The 24,657-nt window shown below is 37.5% G+C and overlaps 1 protein-coding gene across 1 annotated transcript in view; it reads right to left on the minus strand.

Moving 5' to 3' along the window:
- Positions 1–10: 10 nt before the first annotated feature.
- The window catches only part of NSMAF (neutral sphingomyelinase activation associated factor), a 37,505-nt gene continuing 12,858 nt past the window's right edge, over positions 11–24,657 (minus strand). The window contains exons 7-31 of the mRNA XM_087825390.1: positions 23,816–23,887; positions 23,466–23,513; positions 23,309–23,361; positions 20,636–20,765; positions 18,958–19,029; positions 17,145–17,253; positions 14,984–15,160; positions 13,616–13,695; positions 12,954–13,044; positions 12,799–12,862; positions 11,792–11,843; positions 11,570–11,690; positions 11,046–11,177; positions 10,254–10,296; positions 9,787–9,950; positions 8,304–8,403; positions 7,196–7,254; positions 6,169–6,236; positions 5,336–5,403; positions 4,802–4,925; positions 3,805–3,888; positions 2,735–2,885; positions 2,132–2,234; positions 1,883–1,992; positions 11–706 (exon numbers count right to left, since the gene is read on the minus strand). Coding sequence (XP_087681516.1) covers positions 612–706; positions 1,883–1,992; positions 2,132–2,234; positions 2,735–2,885; positions 3,805–3,888; positions 4,802–4,925; positions 5,336–5,403; positions 6,169–6,236; positions 7,196–7,254; positions 8,304–8,403; positions 9,787–9,950; positions 10,254–10,296; positions 11,046–11,177; positions 11,570–11,690; positions 11,792–11,843; positions 12,799–12,862; positions 12,954–13,044; positions 13,616–13,695; positions 14,984–15,160; positions 17,145–17,253; positions 18,958–19,029; positions 20,636–20,765; positions 23,309–23,361; positions 23,466–23,513; positions 23,816–23,887 — 2,370 coding nt within the window. The 3' untranslated portion in view covers positions 11–611. The remainder of the gene's footprint in view (positions 707–1,882; positions 1,993–2,131; positions 2,235–2,734; positions 2,886–3,804; positions 3,889–4,801; positions 4,926–5,335; positions 5,404–6,168; positions 6,237–7,195; positions 7,255–8,303; positions 8,404–9,786; positions 9,951–10,253; positions 10,297–11,045; positions 11,178–11,569; positions 11,691–11,791; positions 11,844–12,798; positions 12,863–12,953; positions 13,045–13,615; positions 13,696–14,983; positions 15,161–17,144; positions 17,254–18,957; positions 19,030–20,635; positions 20,766–23,308; positions 23,362–23,465; positions 23,514–23,815; positions 23,888–24,657) is intronic.

The raw sequence follows: 24,657 nt of genomic DNA on the forward strand, positions 1-24,657 counted from the left end.
CAGTGAAAACTGGTTTCATTACAGAAAAATATTTTTAATGTAGAAAAGATGAGCATTTAATAGCTGTAATGAAATACACTGTTCCTATACAGTAAGCTTGCTGTTATAAGAACTGCTATTCCCTCCCCAGGTCCTTAGACTCGGGACAGTAGGTTATAGAAAGTAACCACTCCATGAAAACACACATACCAAACCCAATGGGCAGCAATTGTGTAAAACAGGAAGACAAAATAGAGGGACTCAGAAGTAGTGGAGAATACTGCACATTTTCTTGGAAAATTTGGCTTTCTGAATGTTTCCTCAGCCCAGTTTAGCATCTCTTAGCTATTCACTCTGTCCCTGAAACCTGTCTTCTGACCATCTGGGATGATCATCTGCCTTACAAATGTAATGTTTTCTCCCTAACGCTGCTGTATCTTTATCTGCCTTAAAGGCTGGCAACTAGTAGTTTTCAGTGAAGTCACCATGATTTAGAAAGTTTAAAACCACAAATTTCTTATGTGGTAAAACTTCTAATTACTACCATTGCACATTCACCAGTTCATTTAAAAGTTTGGTTTAAAAATACATTAAATAGAGTTCAATTTAATATTCAGGAGAAGAAAAGGCACTTAATACTGTAATTTCCAGAACATAATTTGTCTGTCTTCCCCTCCTGTGATGATACTGCTACACTGTTCATTCATCCATATACATGTCACAGCACCTAAGAGAAAAATACACTGGTTAGGGAGTGAGCTGACCAGGAGGCCCCCAAAGACACACTAATAAGGACTACACTGTCTTGTCTCGTCCTATAATAAAGTCTTTGTAGAAATTAAAAATAACTGCTTGGTATAAGGAACTTGCGAGGACTAAGAAACCATGAAATGTAGCCTAAAAACAACTGGGAATTATGGGTAGAGAACAGAATGCAAATATTATGTACGACTAACAAAAGTAAGGAAGCGGATGAGGGAGAGGGTGGGGAATGGGTGTAAATGTGCTGATTTATGGCTATTTATACTGGAAAGAGTAAAAATGTTATTTAAAGCTAGTAACTTAGAAAAGGCATAGACGTACCACTTTACAAAGAACTAACCATACAAAACAGTGACAGGGAAAAGATGAAGGTGAGAAGTTACTGCTCACAGTGGGACGTTAGCAGATATTTATAACCATAGACACTAGAATTAAAAGCCATAAATCCTCCAAATGCCCAGGAGGAAACCATGCAAATGTAAGCAAATACAGTTAATCTCCAAGAGATACTATTGAGAAAATAGACAATTACGCGCACATGCAAACACCGCTCAACAGTAAGAGGACACACCCAGGACCCAAACTGGAAAAGTCCTCTAAGGAAGAGAAGTGGTAGGTAGGACACGGTGGGAAGACGACTTAGCTTTTTTCTTTGTAGTTCATTACTTTTATATGTTTTTTTTTTTAACTGTATTGAAAAAAATGGCAGCTTTTACTACGGCTTTTAATTCTTCATATGGAAATTAATGTAAAAACTTCCTTTTTGGAGTCAAATGTCAACATAAATGAAATGCTGAAGTTAAGAACCCAAGAGTTGCAGACCACCGGGCCAACCAGGACACTGGAGGGAACAGAGTGTGGTCTGCATGAGAACAGTACATTCCCTGAAAGGAAAGCAGGTTTGAATATCAACTTTGTATCCTGCTACTTTACTGACTTCGTTTATCAGTTCTAATAGTTTTTTTGGTGGCATCTTTAGGACTCTCTAAATAGTATGTCATCTGCAAACAGTTTTACTTCTCCCTTCCCAATATGGATGTCCATTTCTCTTTCCTGTCTGATTGTTGTGACTAGGACTTCTGGGAAAGCAGGTTTGAGTCCGGTATTTTAGGAAGGTCAGGCCAACTGAGTAACTCCTTACCTTTATGTCCCCGTATTCTCTCACTGACTTTTCCTCCGAGGAGGTCCCAAACAAGCAGTTCACCAGACTGACTTCCAGATAAAACAGTATTTCCATCCCAGATAAAGCACCTGCAAGAATAATTCAGAAATAATTTCATTATTTACCATGAAGGAAGGGCTATATTACACTGGCCAAAGCAAGCCCAAAGGCATGATCATGAACTCATGTGTAAATGTCTTCAACACTCGTAACCCCCCAAAATTATACCTCTGGGGCTCGTGTGAAGTCATAGAGGAGATAAGCATTCCTGTCTGCACGTCGATTACATTTACACAGCCATCTTCTCCTGTGCTGAGGACGTGGCGACTGTCTGTAACATGAGATGAAACAGGTATAGGTTACAGTTTCACAGTGTGTTTTAGGTTATCCTGAGATTTTATTGCTGAACCCAGTGGCCTATTGTTCATTTTTATTTTCCTTGAGCTGCTTATTTAACCAATGACTACCCTCTGCTTGAAATGCTTTTGTTCTGGAGCATTTGAGTTCCGGCTCTCTGGCATATATCATCAGTTTGGCTCAAACTTACGGAAAAAGAAAAAGAAATGCTTCTAAGACACTGGGCTGAGGACCCTTTGGTGTGAGTGCATTTTACATCTTGTAAGTTTCTCTAGTGAGCTGAGGAATAAAGAATACAGGTACAAATGCCACATGTATGCCGTATTCTGCCAGGAAGCAGCTTTAGCTCTAGGGAAAACCTTTCATCAGCGAAGTGTTTTTCTTTTTACATTCTCATTATTTACTTCAAAGTAATAAATTTAATCCCCCCCCCCCCCCCCCCGGTATCATCTGTGTTAAAAAGGTTAATACCACCTGGGCTAAAAGCAGCGTCACACACAGTTCCCGAATGACATGGAATCTGGTGCAATACGGTGGCCGTCGTGAGGTCCCAAATATTCACCGTGCCTTCTTTGGTGCCTGAAACCAACAGTGTGCTTGCAGCATTTAAATTGATTGTATCCACCTAAGGAAGAAGACATAAGTATTCTATTTAGAATTATGGTCATAAGCTGTTTCCCTAGGCCAGTTCAAATCTGTGGGTGTCATGACAGAGATTAAACTCTGTGGCACAGGGTACTGGTGTAGTTAATGCAGATGTATTTTAACATCTGAATGATAACATTTAAAAAAAAATTTCTTTATATGCTAGTGAATAAAATGAAGTACTGCTAGGGGAAATGTAATGCTGTTTTAAAGTAGCCTAAACTTGTCAGTCTAACGCCATGAATAGTAAGTTGTAGTGAGGCACGAAACTGCCTGAAACACAGCTGATTGGTGATGAGGGATTTGGGAGAAAAGGGGGGTGTGTGGGGTATATCCATCTTAAAATACATACTAAAAAAATATTTCTTGACTTCAGTTGATCTGTTGACCATGCAAACTAGGTATCAATTCCCAACCTCAGAAAAGGCAGCACTGTGAGCTAGAGCCTAAGATGCAGCAGGGGACCTAGTGGAAACTGTGTGTGAAAGGGATCAGGGGCCAGCCCCGGTTCTTCCCCCAACTGCACACACTTGGGCCATCAACTACCAGGTCCGTTTCCTCAGCTATGGATGTACATCCTCCTAGACAGATGGTCCCTTCTACCCTCTATGTCAGAAAACATGAAAAACAGTGGAGCACATCTTGTTGCTCCAAATAATCTGAGAATACCCAAATATTCAATGTCATGCTCATGGAAATAGCAAACTGGAGGAAAAAAGATACACCTGGAAACCCAAAGAGTCAACTCAAAACCCCCCAAAACTGAGTCTCTTACGATCTCCAATACACAGAGTAACACAAAGCAAAATATCATAAACACGTAAGTAAAACCAAGAATCTCCCCCAAACCCCTGGACTTTGAAGCTCAGCTTTCGTACACTTCTGCTGCTGGTACTCACACCGACATCATGTTCCAGCTCAGCCAGCATGTCAAATTGGTGTCTTTTGGTGCCTGTCATTTCTGCAGGAACAACAGACCATACCTAGGATGGAACACAGTGCAGAAGATATTTGCAAACATGTACTACAATAAAAGCATTTCTAATACATTGAAGAACTCTGATTAACCAACTTATGCTTGCCGACAAATGAAGCTGCCTAATGCTTCTGGTTCCTCTCCCACAGTGCCCGTGCCTTTATTCCTGCCATCCTGTGCTTACCAAGTCGACTGGACCTGTCTGTTTCCATCCCTTGCACCTGCTCTTATAATTATGTAATTTAAGGATGTGTGAAATAAGGAAAGACGAGTGCATAAGTGTTGTATAGTGTCTATTAATGTTTTGAGAATACTCAAAAAGGCAAGTCACTAAAAAAAATTACTAAAATTAGGTGTAGGCAAGAAACTTATTTACAAGAATTAGGGAGGGTCTTGAAAAATTTTTGAAGGAATTCTAATGGTTTTAGGTTTTTGCTTTCTTTTTACACAAATGCAGATTAGAAACCAAAGATGATGAATACTGGTGTGGTTTATGTATGTCCCTACCTCAACAGAATGGTGAATGACTGTGCATTTGTATGTTTTAACTTTAATAAATGCATTATCTTTTAATGATTCCCCACTTTAACTTGACATTTTCTGATTAACTATCAATTGCTAGTTCCAGTTGTGTTAGATAAAAAGGCATTGCTACTGTACATTCCTCCACAACTCTGCTGTCTAATGAATACTAGATCATTCACCCCCAGTGGAACACACAGTAGAAAAATCATGAAAATTTCCTATTCTATTGAGAAGTATACATGTTTAAAAAAGCAATAATATTCAATAGCCTTATATACGCTTACAGGCTTTGGGGAAAAGCATGAATGAAGTAACTGAACATGTTAACAGGTAATTAGCTGAATGGTTTATAATTTTATTATCCAAACATTGTAAGTTAGAAATTATATATAAACCTTCACTGTAGAATCCCACGATGCAGAATACAGCCTGTCGTCATGCCAACAGATCTTACTAACAGCATCATCATGTCCCATTAATGTGTCCTGGCGTCTTCCAAATGCTATGGAATAAAAATAGCTAACATAAAAGATAACGAGAACTATTAAAACAGCATTCAACTTAATTTTAAGACTCTTAAACACATATTCAAGAAATATGTTTAATTTTATACCTACTAAGGCCCACTAGAATTACAAATTACTTGTTTTCATGTTATCAAATCAAAATACTGAAAATTTTAAATTAAAACTAGAAATTTCCAGGTCTGGCTCATCTATGTTTTCACCTCAATTTAAAACAGTCCAATTAGAGAAATTATTAGATTCAAATAATCATATTCAAATCCAACAGTATTATCCTCGTCTCATATTTGTTCCATTTTGAAAACAGCAGTTGCTGCCAATGGAAGACTCTGTCCCTTGCTGCTTCACGTCTACAAAGGCAGCTACATGCATGTGGAACTACAGAGAAGCACGCATGATACATACACATTATTATCCCACGAGGAACTTAGGACAGTGGCATCTCCTGGCAAAAGTAAACAAGATGATAATGCCTGAAATACAAATGATTCAACGTTAGTACCTTACAATAATTAGTCCCTAACATGGTAAAACTACCTCATAAGATCCCCCCAAAATTAATGCTCAAATTCTGTTTATGTTAGCCTGAAATAGCTTTTTTCAACTGGCTAATTCCACAAGCCTGTTTCCTCCCAATTGTAGGGAAGTCAAAGTGTGTCAAGTGTGCGAGGACCTAGCCTGATGATGGTCAGGGACTGCAAGGCCCTCACTCACATCCCTGAGCTGGAGGAACCCCTAGACACTGGAGGAAATCAGGGGGGAAGGCGGGCTGGGGACTATCCTCAAGAACGCAAACACCTTCTCAGGATTATAGATTTAGGTGGGTAAGGAAAATTTCCAAGATTCTTTAGGGAATTTCAAAATCCTACATTAACAGTAAAATGTGCTCTTTCAGAATCATTTGTTTTCAAGTATTAGGCATCCCACCAACTCACAAATGCATGTGTTATTGAAGTAGCACATACACATTAGTCTGACAGTTCCAAAAAAGGAAAGCTTTATTAAGAAGAATTCTGCTGGGTAGCAGTTCAAGTTTTTTAGGCTACAAATGAAATCACATTATGAGAAAGAGGCAACTTGAAAAAGTTTTAAATTTAGAAGTAATCTAAGGCGTGTCAATATCACAGGAATAAAGGCAAATTTCTGGGAGAAACAAAATGCCACTGTACATGTGTGTATAAAACAAAGCATGACATGAATTCTATCATAACACTGATTTAAAATTAAAATGAACTCACCATATTTGAAAATGATACACTTCTTTGTAGCATTTTGGATTCTTTAGAAAACATCTTCAAGGTGGAATCTAATCATGAGAAGGCAAACAGGTAAGAATAGTTTCCTGACTCTTAAAGATGACAAAGAACGCTGCCTTCTTGTTACTGAGGCTGCAGGCAGTACTCTCCTGTACATACTGGTGGTAAAGGGAGCTAGACAATCTCACTTCTCATCCAACACCAAGACTCTAGGTAGGATCTACAACCCCCGACAAGGAATTCTACTTCAAACCCAGGACAGAGAAAAAAATGACATGCTATAGATAATAAATAAACCATGATTACAGAATCTGAGAGTAACTGATTTACCCCTGGAAGTGTTTAGTTGAACAGCATGATTCCTTAACTTAATGGATAAAATATATACTTTCTTATGATAAAGACTAAAGAAAACAGTCAGCTACTAACTTTGCCAGAATCAGCTGTCTGAGAAGCCAAGCAGGCTTACTAACACACTGCCCTATCTCCACACCTTCCAGAGCGCCTGTCCCCATGCTTTAATCACATACTGTGCAGACCGCCAGGAAAAGGAAAGCTGTGTACACAGCAAGAGACGCTTTACGCTGAGTCCTTTTTAAAGATCAAGAGTAAAATTCTAATGTGTCATTAGAATATAATTATTATAAGCTGTATCAATGAGCCACTGCAGGGTTTTTCATAATTTTGATAACGTATAAATGTACACTGACAATGGAGGAATTAATTTCAAGCTAAATGCTACAACCAACACCCTGAATATATACTGAGGGACAAAAATGAAAACCTTACCAGCAAACGTGCGTTCCCATGTCTCACACTCACCATGCCCTGGGGTGCCCCAGGTCTGACATGGCAGCCCCGGCCCTCCTTACGTAATATACCACAAATCAATTGCTCTCAATTTATTTTATGTGGGGGCAGCACATGCAAGTACAGTCCTTGACCTGAGAGTCAAGAAACTTGGACTCTATGATTCTGGGAAAGCCATTTTTCAGGTGGGAAAATATACCTTGTGAGGTTGTAAAGACTGATGATCCGTTGCGAGAGACCGCTATGCCAGTAACCGCCCTGTTTAAAAACAAAGTTTTATGAATTACCATCAATCAAGCACTAGGATACTAGTCTTCAAGCCCGATTTAATTTTACCAAGTTTCTGTGATTTTTTTTTCTTCACAGCTTGTCTGCTATATTTGTCCCATGATACCTACCATTACCAAACACCGCTTGGCAACTTCCAATTCTGTTCTGACAATACTTGTGACTAGAAAACATTCCCACTCTTGGCTTCTGTAGCTGCCACATTAGAAGTTTAACACATTTCTGACAACTAGAAACTACTGACACTTCTCCTTCAATTCCACTTTATTTGACAATCACCTGAATGACTGAAACTCCTCTCTACAGTAGCTTCACCTGCTTCCTTACTGAACGAATGTACTAGCATCTGTTTGGTTCTAGCATGTCCTGTTAACGGTTCATTTGGGTCTTCACTGCCTTGGATTACAAGGCCTCTTTCTATGGGCCATTTAGAGAGGTTGAGAGAAGAAAGGCCATTGTTACAATGAATAAGGGGGCACTATGTATTATTTTCAGGAGGCTGTGCTCTGATTTGAAACCACTGATCTAAAGTAGACTGGCACCTTTCACCCTTGATCCATGGTGTATGTGACACAAAATGTCAGACAGGATGTCTATGGTCCTGGAGTAGGGCAACGGGCCTGGCCTGGGCCTGTGTTTTCTCATCTGTATGTAAAAGGATGGATCGGGTGACTTCAGTGCTTCTCAAGTCTTTTGACCAAAGTATAAAAATATCCTTATAGTAGAAGACAGGGCTCCAGATCCAGCAGCAAGCCTAATGTCTTAGAAGTACAGGCATTATTTAAAAAATTCTAGATGGACCGACTATGGAAACCACAACATGGTAGGCTGACCCAACCCATTTTGTGCCACAAGTTCCCTTGCCACACAGTCCTCAGGTGGCCGATCACTATAAACATTTGGGGAGATAAAAATCAATCAAGATGACACTGAAAGAGAACTTCCCCCTTGACTTGGCTTAAAACAATTTCACCCCAGGCCAAGGCCTCAGCTTCAGCAAGCACAACAGACATTCTTACTCTTTGTGGATTTTATATTGCTCGTGCAACTGCAGTTTTGAGATGTTACTCCAGGCCAGTGTTTTGCTTTCTTCAGTCAGGTCCTCAAAAGACTCTTCACCTGGAGAGAGGATATTAAATTAATGCTGAGCGAGTCAACTACATTACTAACAAGAATCATAAATAACAAGTCACCAAGTCACGATACTTTCATTAAAATCAGACAACCAAGAAAACAAAATATCCCACCAAAATATCTTGCCTTTGAAATGTACTTGTTAGATAATTTCATTTAAGTCAAGGAACAAGAAGGTATATGATCTAAATAAAATAAAAAATATTTGGAGAAAGATTAAAAAGTATATTTAAGTACTAGAGTATTTTTATACTTTTACCAATGTTTGCCCCTAATTTAGGAACCTCAGGAAATAAAAGACCGAATAACCATTTCCTTGTCAGTACTCTTCGCAAACACCTGAGAATGCTGCAGTTTTGTTTTGATTTTGAGGGGCAGAAAGCAGAGATGAAAGCAATTACCCCAAGTGCTCCTGGACAAGACTAAGTAATCTCTTCCCTTCTGTTTTCAGAAGGCCTGGAACAATTACCCTTTAAAATAATCACAATACAGTGGTATGGGCCTGGTGAGTAAGCAGAGCACGGGTTTAAGAGGCATCACAAGATAATCCTATGGCCTTTACGACTTAACTCTGTGGGGTTATCTCTGGCCAGCCCTGGGTCACTAGAGAGCTATTCCCCCACACCTGAGAGCACGCTCAGCTTGTGTGTGCCATGAAGTTTGAATGTGCCTGGAACAGACATCAGATCTGGAGATAAGAAGTCAAGTGGTTTTGCCCCCAAACTCCCGAGGGTGGAGCTGTCGTATGTGAAACATAAAACACAGATAACTGGATGAAGGGGTGGGTACATCCTATCCTTTCCAAATACTAGATGTGAGAATAGCGACAAGTTCATCTCAGCACCTAGCATATGCTTGACGCAGAAAAGATTCTTAGCAAATGTTGTCAAATGCTTGAATAAGAAAATACAAATAAAGAAAACAGAGCACCTTGAATTCAAGATCTGAAGCTGGGGATGGAAGAGAACTGGAGATGGAGGAAGAAATTTTGGGGAGGAGTAGGGCGGAGGGTGACTATTAAAGCGGCCATGGCGGGGCACATCAATAAAAGGGGAATAGCTCAGAATTGAACAGCAGCTTGGAAAAGCACAGAGCAGAAACAGAACCATAAAAATAACAATAAAAATACAGCCAGGTTTCAAACGACCAGAGAATAAAAGTAACTTGATTGTCTTTAAAGTCAATAGTTAAAAACAAACAAAACAACAAAAACAGGTGTTTTTTTTTCCCTAGGAGAACCGAAATAAGATGGTAAAACAATGATCTCTAAGCAACACAACAGTTCATGTTCCCTTTCAGAATTGTCAGAAACATCTTAATCAAAGAAAAGCAAAAGGTGCTCACGTTTATTCTCTTTGCAAAATTTACCTGGAGAATCTGCTATGGAAGTGTTATAACTGGAGGTCTGGGATAAACTTTTAAACTTTGGGGTGATCCTTCGAGGATGTGGTGTCACAAAGAGCTGTTTTGGTGTCTGCCCAAATTCCAAGATTTGGGTTAACATGGCTACTTTTTCATCAGGATCCTCGATGCTTTAGGACAGAACACAAATAATGCAGTGAACAACTAGGTTCCAGTTTCCTGAAAGCACACATTTCAAATAATACAGGTCGACAGGAAAGCTTCAAACACTAACAGTGTTTGTCAGGATTGTCTAAACCTTATCACAAACTTTTTGAAAGATTTCTGAGGCTCAGTAACTCACATAATGGTATAAGCAAGATATAATTCACTGTAAATTTTCCATACCTTAATATTATCAAATAAGAGTATTAATCATTTAGTTAAAGAGGCATTTTGTAACTCAAGTAGAAACTCCTTACAGACATAAGTACCTGTTCAAGTCTACACCTCCTTCATAGGTCAGGGGATGAAATACTGAAAAGAGAGAAGTAAAACACCATTGAAAGATGTACCTTCGAGTTATACACTCTGTTCAGAATTTTAAAATCCAACAACTTTAAACTTTTATTCAGAGTAACTGACTTTCACTTTGCAAAACAGACTAATAATATCTAACTTCAGTAAATATTAATTTGAATTATCTTTTGCTGAGCAGAAATCTAATTGACAGGTAAGAGGACCTGATATCTCAGCGTATTTCTCAGTCAGCGTTATTTTCCCCTGAGGGGAAAAGGCCCTCTGCTCAGGCTGTGAGAAATCAGGCTTGAACGTCCAGTTCCACCTCCTTGTCATCAACACTGAGAAACCTGGAAATAGGTAAGAACTGAAACTGATGAGTTGTATTACCACTGGTTTCTTTTAGCTCAATTCAAAAGAAACTTTGGGGCCTTTCATAGCAACTGAGGTCTCTGTTCCATCATGTTCTGATTGACTTTTAATTGAAATTATTGAATAGGATAGAAAGTACACACTAAAATTAAGACTTTAGAAAAAGACCTCTTGGGATCATGCTGAAATAGATGTTCTTTAGGCCAAAGTTTCTCCTCCTATTACTTAGTATCTAATCCAGGGTCACGGAGCCAGTTGGCACTGTTTGCTGATATAAGATGCTTCTGCTGAAGAAATAAGTTTGATGGCTCTGCCCTCATTTTGTGTGTTTTTTTTTTTTTTGATTGTTTCATTTTCATCAAATACTGTATGAACTTTCAATGACTGTTACATACCATTATGGGCCCCAACAGCCTCGCTTCCTTTTTGCTTGTAGCCAAATATTAGGTCAATCCACTCGTGAAGGTGCTCTGATACATAATTGCTTTCCAGTGCATCTTTGCTTTTCTGAAGAAAGTCCTCGGGACCTATTAGATTACACTCAAATCAATCTAATCATGACAGCGTCCATTTCATTTTCTCTAATTTCTTTCATCTATCCACATGTACATAAAGCTTCTAGGATAGGCAACAGGCACAAATTTCTTAATGACATTTTGCCCCCATCATATAACATAAATTTTGTGCAGGAGAAAGTGGCAAGAATCATTTTCACAACATTTAGGTCTCTCAAATATAAGTCAGTATTTTTACATCATAGACTCGGTATTTTTGATTTGGAATACGACTGACATTGCCTTATTTAGGCAAAGAATTATGCTGTTATTTAAAAAAATCTAGGCAACTAAATAATTAATACCACTGAAACTGCATTACCACGTAAAGAACTTATACAATGCAACACTTCCGAGGTACTCACTCTGTGCCCATGGCGGAAGTTCCACATCATCTACCATCTGCCCTCCTTGTCTCTTCCCCAAATCCAGCTTCAGACTATTGACTAAGAAGCTGACATCATCACCATAGAATTCTGGAATCAACTGAAGGTTCCGGAAGGAAAAAAAAAAAAGAGCAACAAACATTTTTTAAAGCAGTTAGAAACCACCAGCCTAGTGAATCATTAGCTTTTTAAACTGCTTACCTCTTTAAAATCTGTAGCACCATCCAAACAATTTTTCCAAGTTTCTGAAATACTAAACATAAATAAAAAAACCAAATTAAACCGATTTTAACTCTGGGGTATAGAAACAGCAATCACAGCACTGTCTCTGCACCTAGGTGCTCTACATTTTACCTATATTAATTCATTTCTCTCATTAACTCAGAATTCTCAACATCCATGTGTATCCCCCTTTTACAGAAGAGAAAAATTCTCTAGGCTCACACGGTAGTGAGTGTGGAGTCAGAACACAGACCCAGAAGGAATGTCTCTAAGTCCATGCCACGAGCCTCCACACACATATTTGACTCATCGAAGGACCAATGGAGGCAGGTACTTAAACACTAGAAAATTAGCACAACTATTTCAATAGCTCATCTCAAAAAGGAATTATAAATAAATATGTGTAGAGCTTGAACAATGATTGGAAAGACACAGACCAAAGATTAACAATGAATGCTCCCTCAGCATGGCCAGATGCCAAGTGAACTTTATTTTCTTTTTTGTATTTTTTTTTTGGTAAAGAAATATTACTTTTATAATTTAAAAAAGATATTTACACACTCTCAGGGAATTGTATTCAATTCATAGCGAAATTATTTAAAATAATGAAATGTTGGAAACATTCTAAATGTCCAAAAATAGAGAAATAATTAAAAATATATTCTGGCATACATCAGGATGTGATATAATGACTTAAAAAATGACACTGTTCTGAAAAAACATCTAAAAATACGGGAAGAACTTCAAGATCTAATATGAGGGTACAAAAGGCAGGACAAAAATCTGTATTTAAAATATGTTCTCACATTTACACACACACACACACACACACACACAGAAAAAGCCTAAAAGGAATAGATATAACAATTAGTGATTTTTTTGCATATCTTTACATTTTTGGTCCTATACAGTTTTTTGAAACAAACATATTGTACATATATAATGAGGAAGTTCTATAAATGGTAGGTGAGGCATTTATGTCAGACCTGTTGAACATTCTATCTGCATTATCAAATCTTCCATTCTGTAGGCACAGCATATACTCTGGGGCTAGAGGGAAAAATCAGAGTTAATGAGATACAGATTCATTGCAGAGTCCTTGTGAAATAACATTGACTTGGGTAATGATAAAAAACCTTACCAATCCTGACAAGATAAAACAGCACATAACCTGGGGAAGAGTAGTGACTGCCATACATGAACTTTGGCTCTGGCATCTCCTGGTAGCGTGTCTACAATATGCAGGAAAAAATACTACTAAATGTGGGCTATGAAAATAACAACTGACTCATGCGGTAAAAGCCTAAAAGAAATCATGGCATGACTATATTATACCCTTTAATTTCTTTCTTAAATAGGAAAAGGAAAGATAAGAAGAGGGGTGGAAAGTTTGAATAAATGCAGCATTCCTGTGAAAAGTATTTTGGTTTTCTTGGCACAGTGCTAACAGTGTTGGCGCTGGACTGAACAGAAGGGATTTCGTGAGTCTCTTGTGCAATTTACCAGAGAACACCTTCATGAAAGTAAGTTACTAAACTGGTGATCAGGCCAGCCTCCTACTTCCTGAATTGTAGGCAAAAAATGCAAATGGTGAGCAGCTATATACTTCCTGAATTGTAGGCAAAAAATGCAAATGGTGAGCAGCTAAATTCTTTGGCGAATGCAGAGGGGGAGGGAAGTAAGAAAAAAACATGATCACTCTGGACATATTTCCCCTAAGTCTTGATGAGTTTCAGTTACTATAAAAACATAGGCCATGGCTCAGAAGTTCCTTACAGACCAAGAATCCTTAAGTCCACTTACCAGTAGTCTCTCCAGCCGCTCCTTATTTAGGGCCCCTACTGGCTTACTAAGATCCCGGAAGGTTCCTGGATTTGACAAATCTATATAAATAAATACATTTTAAAAATTTAATTATAATAAATAAAGCAAGCAAGTTTATATTTAATAACATTACCTCCCTGGACTGATTCATGTGTATACATTTATTTATTTCCACAAAATAAATAGCTTTTTAAAAACTAAAACAGATCTATTAGAATTATACTATTTCTGATAGCTGTAAAGGTGAGAACTTTTTTTTAAAAAAAATATACCTTTATTGATTTCAGAGAAAGGAAAGGAGATAGAGAGAGACAAAAATATCAATGATGAGAGAGTCATTGACTGAGCCTGCAACCCGGGCATGTGCCCTGACCGGGAATCGTACGCTGCTCACCTGGATCCCAGGTCGATGCTCAACTGCTGAGCCACACCCGGCAAGGTGAGAACTTTTGAGTTTTAATTTACCAACAGCCATTCAAGAGTAATTTCTAATTTGGAAACACCACGATTATTTATTTTTTTAAAAAAGGCCTCCTAACAAAAAATTATATTCCAAGTAAAATAACAAAAAAATAAGCGAATTTTAGAAGCCATTCTTCTTCTACTAAGCTTTACTTTTAAAATTTGAATTACAGCAAATATATTATTCTGTAATAATAGCATAGTTTGAGAACTGGAGGCCTGAATATAATCAGAGAAATAAATTATTATATTCCTAGAAAATCTGTTATCTTTTTCAAGAACAAGAGTTCAATAAGTGAACTGTCAAAAGGAATTGTTCACAATAATAATTTTAAAATATTACCAAAAAAAATTACAATACAGTCACTATTTTTGTTAAAATAATTTGAAAGAAGTACATATACCACAAAATTAAAATCTCTACCTCTCAGTAATGTAATTAATGATGATTTTTATTTCCTTTTAAAAATATTTCAGTACATTCTAAATGTTCTATAATGAATAGTTATTAGTTCAATAATCACATTTTTAATGTAAATTTAAAATAGGATAATCTGAGAAAATTTTCAAAGTGAAAAGCAACAGTATTTCAAAACTTGGTACTTATAGGTAATAATGATAATGTGGCTTAAAATTATACCCATATTTTTGGGTATGTCCTGTAAGAAGTATGTGAGTACTTTTTTGGGGATTAAAAAAATTAAGAGACAGTGGAAAAAACATATAAATCACATATAATTTATATAACACCCAGTATCTTGAAATGAAAATTGGCAATCTGTAGTAATAAAGTCAAAATAGATTCTAATCTGTTCAAAGGTCACATTATAATTTTACAATGGAATATTTTTTTCTCCTTTAAAAACGTAGCTTTGTGGCATTTACCTAGCTCTGGACTGCAATAATCGCTGACTGTCCACGGAAACACCGGGTACTGGGACAGGTCGTTGCAGCTGCGGTCTGCCAGGTTGTTGAGGTGCAGCAGGTACTGGTAGTTGGAAAGGTGCCCGCGCTGCCACTGCAGGGTGTAGCTCTCGGGCGTGCGCTCCGCCACGTGGTGCTCTGAGGAGGACAGGGCCCGCAAGGTCACCAATGAACTTGGCAAATGGTGACTAGGTTTTACTTAGCATGTAAACACTGGATGCTTTAAATGTAGTCCCTTCAATGCATTTTTGAAAAATACATTTTAAGAAACACAAAGGCAGGGTACAGTTTGTTTTCACTGAATAGCTGTTCTATTAAGTATAAATATCTCAAAGATCTAGGAGGGGAAATTATTAAATATATGATACAAAACATATCACATATATGAAATATGTAATATAAAAGTATAGAGCAAATATATAAACATTACGTAACAATATATAATATTTACTATGTTATAATGTATAGGTGATAGTACGTAACTAACAAAGAATCCTTCCAAACGTGCTTGAGTTGAATGCCTTTAAGCCATGTCCATTTGTAAAAGTATACTTTCTCCATTTTTATGAATGTAAAATAAAATAATCTTTTGGTCTTCTTTCAGATCAGGAAGAGCTGCACTACTGCTAATTTCTCAGTGACGACAGTATTATTCATGCATGTGAGGGACAAGAAAATTGTTCATGGAGAAAAACGGTGTTTGACAGGAAGACGTGACTTTGCAAACTGGAACCAGAAAGATCAGCCCCAGAAATACTGCAGGAAACTGGAACCACAGGTTACATGGCACCAATGAGAACTTTCCTTTCAGAGTATAAAACGAGCCAACTGTTCTATTTTGTTCAAAAAATTCTGCTTTCAAACTTTTTAATGGCTGTATCAGGCAACTTATCTAACTCATTTACTGATTCAACATTTATTCTTATTCAATTTTACCAAGTTTCTTCTCTAATCAGATACTGGGAAAGGGCTTTAAAAATTAAAAAAACCTTATTCTCCTCATTTTCAGTTCTCAGAACACTTTAGAGAAAAGTCTGAACAATGCTAGAAATAAACTCGGAGAAAATGAACAGCTTTGCAGGAGACAGACTAGGTCCTGGCAAGTTTTTTGACTTGAGATTTTAGGACTCACCATGAAAGTTGAGTTTTTTGTTATAACCTTATTAGAGTTAGAAAAATAAAATGAAAAAAATTAAATCAGGAGGCAGGAGGTAACAGTAAACTTGTACCAAAGCTATACTTACTTATGCATTGTTAATCTGAATAGCTTAATGTGAGAAGAAAAAAACATAAACTCTAAACCTCCTATAAAATAAGATATATTCCTTATTGAAAATAAACTATTCCTCCTTGAGGGAAAATGTCATTCCTAAGGGAGTACATCACTATAGATCTCCTAAATGGCTTCGCTGTGCACAAGAAGAGCAAACAAAATTAAGATGGTATTAATAAAATCCTAACATCCATTTTACAAAGATCATTCTATTCTAGTCATCTAGCAACTTTGTAAAGAATAATTACATTTTACCATACAAATTAATATATTTATGTGTGAAAAGAAAAATACAGGTGTTCTCTCTAACAAAGGTGGGAAAATTCACACTTTCCATGAAAGAATGAAGAAATATTAATTAAAGCAAATTCAGTCCCCCAGTACTATATTGAGCCTAGAGGTTCACGGTTCCTTTTGTATTGTTTTCTAGCTTTGTGATTAAGACTACAGTTAATGATCACAAACAAGACTGGATAACTCACTGTCTCACACCGAGAAACTGAATCTTGGTTTTAAGAAACTAATATAAGACATGACTGGACATAAAAATAATTAAGCGGAGTCTTTACAATCCATTCAACTGCTATGTTGTTAAAATACAAAAAAAATTTAACTATATTTATCAAGTTTTTAAAACACAACTGGAGTAAACTATTACCAAAATTCATTTACGTTTCCCTTCGTTTTTAAAACCCCATCTTGCCAACTATAGTTACTAACGAGAATAAGTAGAATCACAGAGAGGCAATTCTAGACACAGCATTTTTCTTTTCTCTTATTCATATCCCAGTTACTTAGGAGTTGAACTACTGTCGCAGGAATAGATACAATGAAGGGTGAGCACCAAACCTAGATACGTGGCAATATAAAAATAGAGGTCATCTCTATCTTGCGGGTCATAGAACTTTAGGTAGATGTCAGAACACAGGTCATCTTCTGTGCAAAACACCTCCAAGCCCTATATGTTCAGAAACAAAAGGATAAATCAGATCACATTTTACTGATCTTGCAGCTGCAATGTAACTACACGGCTACAGAAGCCTTCCAACTGAGAGCCTACATTTTTTACCTGTAGGTCTTGTATTCACATTCTCCAGCTTTAAGTCTGATTCGGCAACATACATACATACATACATACATACATACATACATGTAAATTTCCTGAGAATGAGAGCTGCATGAAATCCCTCTGGGTGTTGAATATTTTTATTGGTAATAGCTTTTGTGAATTTAGTATTTTGAAATTCAAAGTTGGCTGATCCATGTCTTCACACATCTTCAAATACAAATGTTTAACTTTCTTTTATAATTAAATGATTATGTCAATCTAACAAATTGATAACTGAATAAGAATTGTAGTTATTTATTTTTTTAAAAAAATACGTTTTTATTGGTTTTAGAGAGAAAGAGGAAGGGAGAGGGAGAGAGAACCATCAATCAGCTGCCTCCTATACGCCCCCTACTGGGGCTTTAGCTGGCAACCCAGGCATGTGCCCTGACCAGATGCCCAACCAATTGAGCCACACCGGCCAGGGCTACTTGCAGTTATTCTTAAGAAAACTATGAGCTTTGTGAATGTTGTTTTGGTAAGGCCGAGACAGGACAGAAATAGACAAAGAAATGGCGAAAGCGGATTTGTCCTTGGTTCAAATAGAGGCTTTCACCATTCACTAGTTAAGGAACAGAGGAAATTAACTCTTAGAATCTCTATTTCTTTATAAAACAGGATATCATCTACCTCATAGGGACTGGAATGATAACAGAATATTGTACATAAATTACCCAGTGCACAGAAGACACTTAATGTCAGTTTCTTCTGTTTTTCTGACAGTATTTCTATACCCAAAAGAGATTTTTAATAGTATGTTTCCATAACCCTCTATTAGCACTAGAAGTGAAGAGCAGTCTCTTAAACAGGTAAGAAAACAGGTAAATTTCACAAATATGAAACAAAAATGAGGTGCTTAACATTCCACAGTGCTTTTGGAATGCTACCAGGTTACTGGTTCATCTTCAAAGGAGAACATATGAATTTATTTTGATGTCAAATTGAAACACCTTGGAATCACACCTTATGTGGGGACTGGTTTCTAAGGTCAGCATGTAAGACTAACAAAGGTACAGACATATGCTCATTTAGGGGAATGGTGGGAAGAACTGCCCATTTGATGTAACTGGTTATTTTATTCATTCCCCTCACTTGCCAAGCTGAAGGCTGAATTACTTTGAGCTAACTGAAGATACTATAGTTCCACTGAAGAGTTAATTTTGTACTAGCTTCCAAATTTTACTCTGAGAAATAGCTGCTGTGAACAGATGGTGGCAAGTCACACTGGATTGTTCTGCATACATTATCCCTGCATGAACCCAGGAACTCTGAGAACACAGGATTTAAAAACTTGAGGCAGTGTACCCTACCTCTCTCACTCTTGGAGGCAAAAACATTTTCATGCCAGCCCTCTTATGTAGAAAAAGGAGCTACCTTCTTTATAAATTTCTAGTTCATCAAAAAGAAAGAGCAGCAGGACTCAAGAGTCCACTTGCTTATAATACAACATACACTTTTCAGACATGCCATAGGTGTTTATAAGTTAATAAACCACTGGTTAAACTGAGAACAGGACAATCGTTCACCTAGAACTGACATTCCACTTGCACTCACCAAAGGCATGAGGCCATGTCTCCTTTTGTAAATGCGGCGAACATCCTGGAGTGTTATCTGGACCACAGGTTTCTGTAAAAGTGGAAAGACAATGTCAAACGTCAACACTGACACAATTAGAAGTTGATCTTTAGTATCAGGAAGCAGAATAAGATGATCAAATCTTGCCTCCCTGACATGATACAAAGTGAACTGGAAAGGGAGATCCTGAACAAGGCATATCTGGTTTTACATTCTAGTCTGCCCTGTTTTGTTTTATGACCTTGGACAAGTCTTCTGACTTCCATTTCGTACCAAAAAATGCGGTAATGCATTCATCTTTCAGGTTACTGAGAGGTTGTTGAGCGATACAGAACACTAGAGGATTGGTAGAGGGCCTCTCAGGGATTTTGCTATTCTTTGGTAGAGCAATGGTTTGCTTAGTGCTGATTCATCCTTTTTTAGAATCTTGTCTTTTGTCTCCTTAAAAACTATAGTGTATTAAGGCTCACAAACAACTGTAGTATAAAGCAGGACCTCTAAACTTTTTCTTTCTTTTATGAGGAGGGCAATTTTCTTGCTTCTCTAAAAACCTTAAAACGCTAGTAAGAGGAATGAGGCAATTAAGATTGGCTAAAAGGTGACAAGTTCATTTCCCTCCTTCTGAGTGGGAGGGATCAATGCTCACACTATGGATCCTGAAGCTATGGCACATGCTCAGATATTCTGCCAAAAGTTTTTTACCCTGACCTACAGTAACAGCAGTAGTTAAGCCAATTTATTACACCATCAGCAGTGTGTACTGCTTCTGTTGGAGGGTTTGGAGAGCATGGCCCACCACCTGGTGGACAGAATTATTATAGCATCATCTTTTACTTTATTAAAGTATTAGACATATAATAACTGACAAGCCCAGAGCATTTCCAGGGTACAGCCTTCAACAGGAAGGCTGTCTTTAAGCTGCCCTGCCAAATGGTCCAAAGGCACCATCAGAGTGTATTAGGATTTTTGTTCTTTTAATGAGCCAATCCCAAAAGAGGCTGGATCTAGATAAAGCAGCACATCTTTATAAGATTTAGTGTGGGCATCCGAGTTTGTCTTTATTTCCTGGCCTACTAAGCCTAAAGTTACTATGAAAGAGAACTGGCTCCACCGTCACATAGGAGCACTGCAGCTGCCCATCTGCAGCATCTCTGCTGCACCTCTCCTCGCTGGGAGAGGACCCTTCAAACTGCTTCTCTGGGAAAGACTCAAAGCTACTGACTTTGTTGGTAATAAAGGAAAAACAAGAAGTACCAACATAGGCATACATATAATCAGATACACAGAAAACATTCACTTTTTCTTCATCTTAACGTATTTCATTTGTTTCTTTCAGAAGTGCCTCTGAGTAGAAAGGTATAAAACTCTCATGACCCTTCACTAAAATTGAGATGGGCAGGGTTTCTTTTCACAACACCAAGAGCAAGTGACCCCAAAATGAAAGCAGATTAGAAGAGCTCACATTCAGATTCCTTAGGATTACACAGGGAGCCTGTTAAAACACAGACAGATGATGAAGGGGGCTGGGGAGGTAGTTTTGATCCTCGCCAAAATGTGAGAACACTGTGACGGTGAAGTCAAGTTCACAAGAAAGAGAGAGTGAGGTGAATCCCAGGGCTAAAGGGGCTCTCCATCTGACGCTGCAGTCTTCACTTACTGGGTACCCATTGAGAGGCTGGAAATATAGGTTGGTGTCAGTGATGCACACGTGTCCAGGATTTGTCACCAGAGGGGTCACCATTTCTGCTTTGCATTCCATGTGCAGCTTTTCAGAAACACTTTGGAATCTGATAATTTCAGCAAAAGCAAAAGAAAACTTAAAAAATTAGAAATTGATTTACTTTCTAGGTTTAACTTTATCTAAGAGAGCTACAGCATGACTTTGCATAAAATTTGTATAAACACTGACTGAATACAAAATAAATGGTAATATAAATTGTTCACTTAAATAAAACTGACATTCTTTTAAATGGTATAATGAAAATTCAAGTTTTAAAAAACAGATGAGGAAGGGAAGAGAGACAAGTAAATGAAGTCAAATAACCTTTTAGCTCAACTCTTATTCCTTCCAAAATAAACTGATGTAGAAACTATTCTTAAATTAACAAAATATTCTATTTTTCTGTCATTAAGGCCTACTTTTATAGTCATATAGGCCATTTTTGCTCAGGTAACATTTATTTCACACTACCCTTCATAAGGCTATGAATACACAATTACAATAACTTGAATGTCAGTGCCAAAGTACAGCTGGCTCATGAACAACCAGTTTGAACTATGAGGGTCCACTTACATGAGGATTTTTTTCAATAAATACCATAAGTGTATTTTCTCTTCCTTATGATCTTCTTAATAACATTTTCTTTTCTCTAGCATTCTTTAATGTAAGAACGCAGTATATAATACATATAATATACAAAATATGTGTCAATCAATTTTATGTTAACAGGCTTAAAACTTTCACAGTGAATAATTTTTAAAAGTCATGTTATGCTAACGTCCAGGGTTGAAGTCTAAATCACCACTTAGAGAAAGTATGTATTCTAAGTAGGTCAAAAGAAGCCCGTTCTTATTATTCCTTTTCCTTTCTAAGATGGAAGCTATTCTTCAGGGCAATCCACTTACCTAGTATATCCTACAAGTATAAAAATGGAAAGAAAATGAGTGCCATACAGGTGAGACAGGAAAGGAAGCAAACATGGACACAGAAAACACATCACTGGACAGATGGCTTTACTGGCAAGTTTTGAAGGTCACAGATCTCACAAAGACAGCAATAAAACGGAGTATTACAAACTAATTGCATTTACAAACAGGAGCTTCTAGCAAAAGCCTAGCACATAATAATCTATAAATGAATCTATTCAACCAATACTTTCTCCTTTGTCCTAAGCTGGAATGATTACAAATGCAAAAATCTAAAAGAAAAATGAATAGAGACTGAAATAATTCATACGTGAGATTCTGTACATTTTAAAGAACCTACACGTACAGTTAATGAAACTGATCATAAAGTTTAGCAGGGTTACTGAAAACAAAATGAATACAAGAAAATTCTGCATTCTACATATCGACAATAAACAGAAAATGAAGATTTTTTAGATAGCATTTACACCACCATAAAAAATATAAATTACTTGAAATAAATCTAGCACAAGACAGGAAAGACCTTCATGACAAAAACCACACGAAAGACATTACAGAAGACCTAAGTAAATAGAGAGGTTCATTATAATCACAGTCAAAGTCCTAGCAGGCTTTCTTTTATGGAACTTGACAAGCTGATTCTAAATTTATATAGAAGTGATAAGGGCAAGAACAGTGAAGACATACTTAAAAAGGAAATAGAGTGTGGGGCCCTGCACTACCAGATACCAAGTTATAGTAATTATAAAGCTTTAGTCATGAATACTGTAGTACTATAGATGGAGATGCAGACAAATAGCCCAAATCTACCTAATATAAGGAAATGTAGGAAAAAATAAAGGACAGGTTAATATTAAAGTATAATTGTTTTCAGAAAATACACTGTATACTCAGGAAAGCTAAGAAAATCAGTAATAATAATTAAAAAACACATGAGACCACTAAAATTGTAGCCTCTTGGTCCCTATAGGATATCTCCGAAAGGTACCTGCCACAATATGAAGGGTCAGGAAAGACTTTCCGGAGGAACTGACAGCTATGGTGAAACCAGAAGAATAAGGCAGAATTAGCCAGGTGCAAAAGAGCCGAGCACTGTCAGTAGCCGGGCCATGTACTAAGTAAGGCTCAGAGGCGAGAGACCACGTGGTACACTCAGGAACCGCGCGTAACGCAAAGAGCTGGAGCACGGAATCAGAGCCGTGAACAAGGGCTAGAAGTAAGTGGTTTGCGCACCAACTAAGATTAAGATTTCACCTTGAAGGCAATGGGAAGTCTTGAAGAGTGTAAACAGACAAGTGATAAAATTAAATAAGTTCTTTAGAAAGAACTTATTTTCAAAGCACAATACGTACAGTGGGGAAAAGAGGATTGGAGAAGGAAAGCCTGGAGTCAAGTAGACAAGCTCACAGTGTTCTGAGTGGGAGGTGACGGTGGCCTGCACTGAGGCAATAACAGTGTGAAAGGCAGAAGCTGACAGGCCAGAAAGACCTTAGAGAGTATCGGTCTACAGGCCTTTCTGACTGACAGATGCCGGGATGAAGAACAGTGGAGGAAGCCCCTGACATTGCTGCTGCACTGAGATGCACAGGTCTGGGGTGAGGCAGAGGATAACATCAGTCTGGACATGCTGAGCGAGGCAAACAGATACTTTTATAACCAGTAAACAAAATCATTAAAAACTTACCTGTTTTTGTCAAATGATGTTCTAGCCAAACGTGACTGCAAAATAGCTGTTATCTATTAAAACAAGATCATTTAAAAAGTATGGATATAAGTATTTGTAAGTAAAAATCAATACACGTTAATTCATAATAAAGATGCAGATTTTTAGAAACTCTTACCATAGCAGTTTGGTCCCCTAGTTTGTCAAGGCAGGATGCTCTGTGAAGCTACAATATTATACACATACATGAATTTATTTTTTCTTTTACAATATAAAGATATTTCCTTAGACACAATGAAAAACAGCAATCATTCTGTTACTTAGTAACAGTTAAGATAGCTTGTGATATATGTATGGCTTCTTCCTGATACAGTTTTTAAATTCAGCATAATCAAGTAAATCTGATTCATATTTATAAAAGAGACTAGGGTCTCAGTAAGATGTATAAATATAAAATTAAAAAAATAGTTCCTGCCTGAGTTTGTTTTGAATTCTCTGCCCAAATGCCCTAGTAAGGCACTGGCTTACCTGAAGCAACGTCTCCACAACATCTTCCACTTTCCCTGAAACATCCAATTCAAAGACATATTCCATTGTGCCCTGATGAGAAAAGGGTAACAATGGAAGAGACGAAGCGTGTCAAAAGAAGTCCCTGAAGAGCGTTTGCAATTCCCTGGCTTACCACCGCACACCTCGGCCTGGTGTGTCCTACCCCACACCACCCAGATCAAGAGCTCCAGGCAGCACAGCCCGTCGGATTTACCGCTAAGTTTATTATGTCCTTGCTTCTGCTAACTTTGGGCTTAGTTTGCTATTCTTTTAGTTCCTTGAGGTGTAAAGTTAGGTTTTAAAATCTGAGATCTTTCTTCTTTTTTAATGTAGGTGCTTATCACTATGAACTTCCCTCTTAGTACTGCTTTTGCTGCATCCTGTAAGTTTTGGTATGTTGTACTTTTGTCTTGTGATATTTTTAAATTTCCCTTTACATTTATCCTTTGACTCTTTGGTTATTCAAGAGTGTTAATTTCCATATACTTGTGACTTTGCCTTCTGCTATGGATTTCCAGTTTCATTTCATTGTGGTTGCAAAAGATACTTGGTATGATTTCAATCTTCTTAAATTCATTAAAATTTGTTTTGGCTTTGGCTGGTGTGGCTCAGTTGGTTGGGGATCATTCCATGCACTGAAAGGTTGCCAGTTGATTCCTGGTCAGGGCACATGTCCGGGTTCAGGGCTTGATCCCCAGTGGGGGGTATGTAGGAGGCAGCCAATCAATGTTGCGCTCCCACATCAGTGTTTCTCTCTCTTTTCCTTCCTCACTCTAAAAATCAATTAAAAACAACAACAAAAAAACAACTTGTTTTGTCGC

Source organism: Miniopterus natalensis, chromosome 16 (genome assembly GCF_054644295.1).
Source record: "Miniopterus natalensis isolate mMinNat1 chromosome 16, mMinNat1.hap1, whole genome shotgun sequence".
Classification (NCBI taxonomy): domain Eukaryota; kingdom Metazoa; phylum Chordata; class Mammalia; order Chiroptera; family Miniopteridae; genus Miniopterus; species Miniopterus natalensis.